Source organism: Sinocyclocheilus grahami, unplaced genomic scaffold (genome assembly GCF_001515645.1).
Source record: "Sinocyclocheilus grahami isolate Dianchi unplaced genomic scaffold, SAMN03320097.WGS_v1.1 scaffold1544.1, whole genome shotgun sequence".
Lineage (NCBI taxonomy): Eukaryota > Metazoa > Chordata > Actinopteri > Cypriniformes > Cyprinidae > Sinocyclocheilus > Sinocyclocheilus grahami.
In genome coordinates, this window is record NW_015506723.1 from 32526 (window position 1) to 41870 (window position 9345).

Sequence of the window (9345 nt, forward strand, 5' to 3'; positions counted from 1 at the left end):
AGCCCTTCCTGGGCTAAACGAGGAATCAGAAGCCCTTCCTGGGCTAAACGAGGAATCAGGAGCCCTTCCTGGGCTTAACTGGGGATCAGGAGCCCTCCGTGGGCTATACTCGGGATCAGGAGCCCTTGCTGGGCTTAGCTGGGGATCAGGAGCTCTTCCTGGGCTTGCCACATTAACGCTTGGCTGACTTGACTGGGGAACTGCCGGCTGCCTTGGGTGAGCTGCGGACGGTTCTGGCTCGGGACCGGACACTCCCCAGACACTGGAAGACACCTTCCCTCCAACTTAGCCCAGTGGTGTGTGGGAGGTCCACGGGGTGATGGTAGTTGGCCCCGAGCCAGAACAGCTGATTAACCGCGGCTAGCTTTCAGAACTCCCCGGTGTACTCGTAAAAGGGGAGATCCCGGTGAGCGAGGGCGGAGAAACACGCAGCAGATTGCATGCCGTGGGGAGAAACAGGGACAAAACAAAAAACAAAAAAAAAAAAAAACTAAAACGGGGAGAGGAGACACCGCTTACTTCTTGCTGAATCCCTTTGGGGTCCGGTCTTCTGTTACGGAAGGAGACTCACACAGAGGATTAGAAAAATACAAGGGTGATTATTTTCAGCAAGAGATGCAGATGGTACGGGCAGGTGAGTATTTGAGCTTTATATCAGTCTTTAAGGAAGATGAGGAGAGTAACACCGTATTTGGTCCTCAGGAGATCGTGGAAGGGAGACAGAGGACTGCACACACCTCAGCTGAAGAGTACACAGAGTTTTCACGGAGCTGATGACTGGAACGAACTAGGGAATGGAACACAGGAGAACACATTGGAGGAAACACAGGAGGTAAGTATAACAGGCAGGTAAGTCTTTCAATGTATCTCACGGATAGCATAGAGAGAAAGTTCACTTCGTTGAAACGAGACCGGACACTGGAGTGAAGTGAGGTGTGTGCTTTTGAAGGGGAGCTGATGATGATTGCAGATTTGTGACAGGTGCGCGTGATCAGTATTCAGGTGATGGTTAGGGCTGGGCAAAAAAAATGTATTTTCCGATTAATCATTTTTTAAAATGACGTCAATTCGATATCGATTCTCAAAAGCCGCGAATCGATCTTTTCCAGTATTTATTTCAGCACACATTTAAAACAAGATCTGATTAACGTGAATCTTATCATTAGTCTTCTCCACTAGATGTCACCCTTATTTACCTTGCGCGAAGTTACAACAGAAATCCTGTCATTCATTCAGCACTTATCATGGCCATACGCGCAATTCGCAATGCTCAGGTGAAATGCTATAGTAATACTATAAATCTGCGGAAGCATTTGATATCACGCATAAGGCGCCATGATTTCTGCAATGAATGAATGGCGGATGGTGCGGCGCACTTTTTTGTTCACTACACACATACTAAAGCACGGATGACGCTTGCGGTGTTTTCATTTTCTGCCATATCACTATATGATGATATGAACACGATTGTCATCTCCAGCTGCTATGAGAGTCACTTCATTAGCATTTAACGTTTCATTTGAGAAATCTACTGTCATATCACATACACAGCAGCTGGAAGTTCTTCACGGCAACCCGTCAAAAGAAAAGTTTAGTTTAATGTTAACTCAATGCTACTACTGCTAATAAATATTAATAAATCTTTATTTTTAAAGGAATAATCACATCTGTTTTCTGTTTAATTTTAACAGTAAACCTCTGTTGTGCAGCACTTTGTTTGCCAAAAAATAAAAGGGTTTAATTTTCATTTGATTAGGATAAATTAAATTAATGTTTTATGCCTTCATCTGATTACCAGAAAAATTAAGAACATTTTATAGGGCCCTATTATTGTTTAAAAAAGGACCCTATACAAAAAAAGGATAGGTTTAAAATACAGGCATGTGGTTCTTAATTTCTTTTGATTAATTCACCATTTGTAAACTGATGTTTACTGTTCATTTTTTAGAAATATCAATAGCATTTGTATTAAAACTATATTCACTGAATGTAATCAAAAAATCGAGAATCGAATCGAGAGCTTGCGAATCAAAATCGAATCGAATCGGGACATCTGAATCGATACCCAGCACTAGTGATGGTGTTCGCTTTGATTGGGAGGTGGCTGAGCCTGGCCGATCCGTGACAGTAATATTGTGAAATGTGAAATATTATTATGATTTAAAATAACTGTTCTCTATCTGAAAATATTTTAAAATGCAATTTATTCCTGAGATGGCAAAGCTGAATGTTCAGCAACCACTACTGCAGTCTTCAGTGTCACATGATCCTTCAGAAATCATTCTAATATGCTGATTTTGGGGCTCAAGAAACATTTCTTATTATTATCAATGTTGAAAACAGTTGTGCTGCCTAATAATTTTATATCACATTTCAGGATTTTTTGATGAATTTTTGTAAGATTCTAATGTTTTTTACCGTCACTTTTGATCAATTTAATGTGTCCTTGCTGAATAAAAGTATTCATTTCTTTCAAAAGAAAAAATAAATCTCATTGACACATGAGATGATGACTCCAGTTAATTCAGTGACCTGTTTTATTTTACATGGCCATTTCGAGATCTCATATCCAAAGACTTGTGATCAGTCTTTGCAAAACCCATTATTTTAAATATTGAGGGGATGTGCCTCCCTCGATATCTACGTGGTCATGCATGCATGTGACTTCCTCTCTCAGAGAGTCACAAAGACCAGCAGTAACTATTAAAATCTTTTATCTTTTAATCTTTCACTCTGTGCTTGTTAATCCTAACTGCAGTCTATTTGACAGGCATGCTTGTCCTTGGTAGACCTCTCCATGAGACCGAGTTTTCATGTTGGCTTTAGGTCAGACGTGCCTAAAACAGATTTTAAATTAGTTAATTTTATACATATTTTAATACTTCTGTTAAAAGTTTCATTTGAAGGAATGAAACAATAGAATTACATTGATGTCTTATTGATAATTTATGGTGCAAATAATGTCCCCACATATAGTTATGAAAAACAGAGGTAAATCAGTTGGTCATTGCATTTTTTAAAAAAGTCTAATATCTGAACCAGTGCCACTAGCAACTTTCTTTGTTATAATAAGGACTTTTTTCTACACTTAATTTGCAATTTGTAATGACCTTCTGTGAAACTTCATACTGAATCTGTGTAAAGACCCATCAGTGTGTTTATTAAGTGTAGGCAAGTGATACTTTTTAGAAAAAAAATCACAACATTGAGAATGTTGTGATTTAGATTTGCATATGTAATGAATGTGTAGGTGTCCTTGGCTAAAGATAATCCTCATATCTCTTGCAAAAACACAAAAAGGGAAAGGAGGTAGTGAGTGAGAGAAAGAGAGAGAAGAAGAGATGAGAATTGTGTTTGTAATTATGAAACACCTCTGTGATTGTGCTGAATGCACGGCATGGCAAAATGAATCATTAAACTGGGCGTGATAATGCAGGAGTGAGGAGCTTCTAGGTAGAGAGTTGACCTAACGCATCTGTGTGCTGTGGAAATCTAGATCAAGAATACAAAAGAACATGCAAATATCCCCAGAACTTCTACAGAATATGTCAGAAATCTTTTAAAATCTCTTTTTTCACCATGTGATGTATTTCATCTTTTGTGTGCATTTTGAATTATCGCATCAGAATCGAGAGATGGAAACGCTGAATTTCAAATAAAAATGCCTTCATTCGCAAAAAAACGTTTTTACGCTTGCTTGAGGTGGTTTTTGACTTGTGCAAAAAAGGGTTAATGCGAATAATGGGAGATGGAAATGCATTTTGCGAATAAATTCCTCCAAGCGCATCAAAAAAGCCATGTGACTTTGCGCTATGGGACGGCAAATCCTGCTAACCAGTGGACCGACCTTGTTCCACAGCATCTGAAATGTTGTTATATGGTCATTCGGAAATGCCAGAGCAAAGTCTGTCATCAAAGTATTTCTGTATAATTGCCTCCCAGAACTGTTAAATGACTGCGTTCCCAAACAGCAGCATCCACCTCCGAAAACAATAACCGCATTCATTGTGTTTCGTCTGCTGGTTCTGAGGTGCAAGTCATTTATTATATAGGAAAATTATTATATTCAGTAGCTTCTTAGTGATGTATAGTGCCAGTTTATCAGGAAGTGATGATTTTGTTCTCTTTGACTCGTTGGATGGAAACGGTGCTTGTTCGCAAATGTTTTAATCGAAATATTCAAATTTTGCGCACAAGTTAAATTTGCAACTTTGGATGGAAACCCGGCTATTGATATAAGATGTTTGTATACATCCTTCAGTAATCAGAACAGCTTCAGTTAATCCTGTCAGTGTTTTGGTGTTCATTCTGGTTATTATTTTGATTATTATCAATTTTGTAAATATTAACTTTAATATTAATAAATTTTAATCTTAAATATTAAACTTAGTTTTTTATGTTTTATTTTTAATTTAGTTGCACACATGAACAATATTTTCAATTTAATAACCTGCAGTTGTGATAGTGGCTTGGAAAACTCCTTGTAGATGATAAAACTTTACCTTTAAAATTTCTAAATAGAAGCTCCTAATGTCTCCAAACAGCACATTTTTGAATATTATAAGATAGGTCAAACACTGTGGCACTTCAAAGAGCTCTTTTTTTCTGTCTTACTTTCACTTCTGAGTATCACACTGACTGTGGTGTCGTTCCCTCAGAGTGCCTTTTTGCCCTGTTTTTAATGATACACTCCACATCTCTTAGAATCTGCCCTCGCCATTAACCCTGAGACACTTTTTGACCCTCACACTGTCTAAGGACCCATTAGACGGGACTGGTCGAGGGGTACATTGATGGATGCTGCTTCTGTCCCTATTGCCTGCATACATTTTCTGCTCCCACACACGCAAATGTCTAAAAATGAAAGGAGGTCATTACTGAGGGGCTCAGGAAACTTTATTATAGAAAACCTCTACTGGCACAGATAATGTTAATCATATGACACTGTCCCATGTGTCTCAAATGTCCAGCAATCTTGAATGTCAGACACATTGCATGAATACACATTCTAATGTAATGGCACAAAACAGGATTTATTTTGAAATTAAAAGGTCAGATACTAACATAAAGTCAGAGTACATTTCAATGCTTGCAACAGAACTGATATAGAGTAATTCTGAATATAAAGAGTTGCTGCAACTTCTAGAAGGTGCTAACATATTGCTTTTTGTTTGTTTTTTTCCCCTCTTTGTGAATGTCTCGCATATAGATCTGGCAGTCTTGCGAGTTTCACTGACAGACTGTGAAAATGCATTTGCATTCTATTATTTTTTTCGTCTTGGGTTAGTTAGATAAAATAAGCTGATGTTTTGGGTCTCTAGGTCTTTATTGTTCTTGTTTCATGTCTCTCTCTCTCTTTTTCTCTGTCAGCTCCAGTGATTGTCACTGCTGGACTTTTTATATTTATCTGCTGGAGATCAATAAGACAGCTCCTGTGGTGGTCTTTTCTGTTGGGCCAAACAAATAATTGTTTGCTTGGCTGTAAAAACATCACTTTAAATGCCATATTTCATCCACACTTCAGTGGTAAGCATTATAGCTGGTTGATTGCGCTGAAGAAGACAGACCCTTTGTAAATAGGCCCATGTGTGTGGGCTGCCTCTACTCAGAGGTGAAGTTTTTAAGCAAAGCTGAAACTGTTTTATCGTTGTTTGAGCTTGACAAGTATGTATCTGATCTTACATGCATAACCAAAAAGTTTTGCTGCTAGCCTGCAGCAGATGTTCTCTGATGGCCTGGGCGCTTACACAAAGTGATTTTACTTGATATTTTATTGTTCAGTTAAAAGGTTACCAGTGTTATTTTAGTATTAGTTATAAACTATTAGAGTATTCATTAAAGCTACACTATGTAACCTTTTGCCCATTAGATGTTAAAAAATACATTTGCATGCTTCTTAAGAAAGAACGTTGTTTTGGTTGTGAAGAATGTCTGCTATTCCCAGTGAAATCTGTCTCAACTGCTCTGAAGTATAAATAATTATTTTAGGTGTATAAGTGTATAGGTGTATTTGGGTAAAATAAAGGTATGGTTTGGAAGATGGATTTTCGTTTTTTTGCACTCTATTTTTCAATACTCTCAAATCTGAATTCTCAGCACTACAGTCTTCAGTGTCACATGATCCTTCAGAAAACATTTTTTTTTTTTTCACTTTTAGTATTAGTAATTTTGGTATTTCCACTTTATTATTTATTTCAGTTATCCTGTACTAATTGATCTAAAATTGATCTAAATCTTCTCTCTCTAGCTCAGAACTGTTCAGGTCATCGTACATGTGGTCAGTGCCTGGAACATCCTGACTGTGGTTGGTGCGGAGACCCTACAGACACAGGTCAGGGTCAGTGTATTGAGGGATCATACCGTGGACCAATGAGGAGCCTGAGCAGACATAGCCGAGAGAGGGTATTGGACACTAGTATCTGTTCAAGGGAAAAGGGCTATGACTGGGCCTACATAACCTGCCCAGGTAAACATAAAAACACACATGCTTAAACCTGTAAATTATGTTGTGTGTGAAAACAGTCCAATCAAATGAACACACACTCCTCTCACTGTATGTTTCAGCATGCCAATGTAACGGGCACAGTACGTGTGTTAATGGCAGTGTATGTGAGCAGTGCAAAAATCTCACAACTGGGCCGCAGTGCCAGATCTGTCTACCTGGTTACTATGGAGACCCCACAAATGGAGGGAAATGCCAAGGTGAGATATACTGTATGTACAAGCGTGTGTCTGTCTGTTTGTGTGCTTGTTTGTATCTGCGTTTGAAAATCAGAGTATGACTCTTGAAGGAATAGTTTGTGCACCCAAAAAGGAAGGTTTTTTGCTCATCTGCTCACTCTTTCAAACATGCATGGTTTAGGGTGTACTCACACTAGGCGTTTTGAACCGTGCCCGAGTGCGTTTGACCCCCAAAGCCCGGTTCGTTTGATTAGTATGAGCGCACCGTGCCGCGCTCGGGCGCGGTTCGTTTAGTCGGCCCTGGCCCGGTTGGAAGAGGTGGGCCAGGGCACGGTTCGGTTGGGCTCGGGTTCGGTACGCATGCAATGTGAGCGCTAACCGTGCCGGAGCACGGAACAGATACTATTTTGTGTGCGCTACTGTCATCATTACGACCGCAAACATATTCTATTTCTACTACTACACTACACTTTTCAATTTATACTTTTTAATTGAAGTATATTTAGGTTTATAATGGCTCTGGTTCTTACCTTATTGATGAACAGGAAATGTAGTTTGCAAGTAAAGCTGCAGGTTATTTCATTAATGTCAGCTGCCTCCATAATAATTTTCTGATACATATAAGTGAAAATCAATACACGGCATAAATTATAAATTAATTATTAGTAATTATATTAGCGAAAGTGGTTTTCTCCGTTATTTCATAGATGACGTAAGCGTGCTCTGGCCCGTAATGTTTATTGGAAGTGTGAGTGCAGGCCAGCGGGGGAGTGGGGATAATCGCGCTCGGGCTCGGTTCAAGGCAACCGTGCCTACTGTGAGTACACCCTTAGTCTCTATGGAGCAACATACATTTAGCAGAATATCCAGATGTTGTTTTCCATACAATGAAAGTGAATAATAAATATGGCTGCCAAGCTACAATCAAAACAGAAGCCACAGAAGGAGTCCATTTGAACGTGCCATACATTCCAAATATTTAAATGACAGCTTGCTGTGAAGAACAAAGCAAAATTTAAATGCAAAAGTGACATTTTCCTGATATGTACCATTCTTTTGTTCCGTTTCTGTTTTACTGACTGACTAGAGCGAAGTTAATACTTAAAATTTTGTATAAATGTATGCATGCATGGAAGGACTTGACTGACCAACATATTGCCACTATATTTTTTATTTGAATGCCATTCCATTTTGTTTCAGATTAATTTAACCCCTAGTTCTTACATACAGTATATCGTCATGACAGGGAGTGTGAATTCTGTCCAAATTTGAGACGGTGCAAGGCAAGCTAATGAGTGAGTCTTTCCAGTTTAGCCTGGGCAACCTGCTAAATAACTCCTTTTCCATGGAAGAGAAAAAAATCATATTGGTTTGGAAAGGTTTGAGGTGTGAGTAGAGGATGTGAGAACTTTCATTACTTGTTAAACTACGACTTTAAGGTGTACATGTGGCCACACACTATTTCAAACTGAAATCGATGCAGTAGTTAATTCATAAACAGTCTGCATGCATCCAGATGTACCAGAGGATATCCCAGTGTCCCAATCTAATTTTGTTGTAATGGTTAGTGTGGCCATATTTCATTCCAAGTGCAGTATTCAACCTGACGCAAATTGTATTGATTTGATGTGCGCTCCTCGTGTTAGTTCTTCACTGTGGCTTTTCTCCCGGTTTCCAATCACTGAGTTTATATACAAGCTTCATCACTCTTAGAGATGAAACTGCAGCGAGAGCGAGAGAAAGGCAGCAAAGAGGCGCAAGGAAGGTGGTGTAATAACATCATTCTCTGTCGGACAGATGTGCGTTTTCTCCACATTCTGTGACATTAAATCACTCTTAATCATTTTCTTATTTCCTGGACTTGACTGCCGCCCCACCTCCTCGTCTATACAAGCAGTCCAGCGCTCACAGCGGAGATTTGATCGATGTGCGGCCCTCCACATCTATCAAGGATACACGCTCTCCTCTCCATTTCTCCTCCCTGTTGAATACCTCCGTGATTAAGTGTGCTTTACTGACTGCGTCTTGGTGTAAATGCGCACATGTGTTTAATGCTTGGATTGTGGCTGCCGCTTTTACAGCAGTGTCATTTTTCAGAGTTAGTGAATGGAGGAGATTTACCTCACCTCGTACACTAATACGTTTAAACCACTGATCTGTGTTAGATTAGATGAGGAGAGATGGAGAGCAGCCCACTGTGTGGAGAGCGGGGAAGGCTGGATGGATATCTCTCACCGAGTGTGTGCGTGTGTTGTCTGAAGGAGAAAAGAGACAGGCCCTCAAAGTAAGATCAGGGTAAAATATGACACGTGGCCGGCTGCCCTTGACGAGAGAGAAAAAACAGTCTGTGGAAGATGGAGGACATGTGTCCTTTTGAAATGGCCCACTTAGTTAAAGGACAACAGAGGGCAGACAGAGTCCTGGGATTTTGTGTATGTACAGTATGTGTGTTTATTTATTTGTTTGAGTGATGTAGTTTGGAATTCATGCTTTTCAACTGAGAGCTGTGACCTGCTGAGGTCTGTCTTTTGTGCATGTACATACTTGTATGTGTGTGGGCTTGTTAAGAGTAATTTTATACCATGGTAATGGTATGTAGCACAATAAAATGGTTTATATACTGTATATATATATATATATATATATATATATATATATATTTAA

General features: G+C 39.3%; 1 protein-coding gene across 1 annotated transcript in view; it reads left to right on the top strand.

Moving 5' to 3' along the window:
- Positions 1–9345, top strand: part of LOC107571055 (attractin-like protein 1) — a 176083-nt gene that overhangs the window by 20021 nt on the left and 146717 nt on the right. Inside the window, exons 10-11 of the mRNA XM_016257333.1 lie at positions 6248–6466; positions 6565–6702. Coding sequence (XP_016112819.1) covers positions 6248–6466; positions 6565–6702 — 357 coding nt within the window. The remainder of the gene's footprint in view (positions 1–6247; positions 6467–6564; positions 6703–9345) is intronic.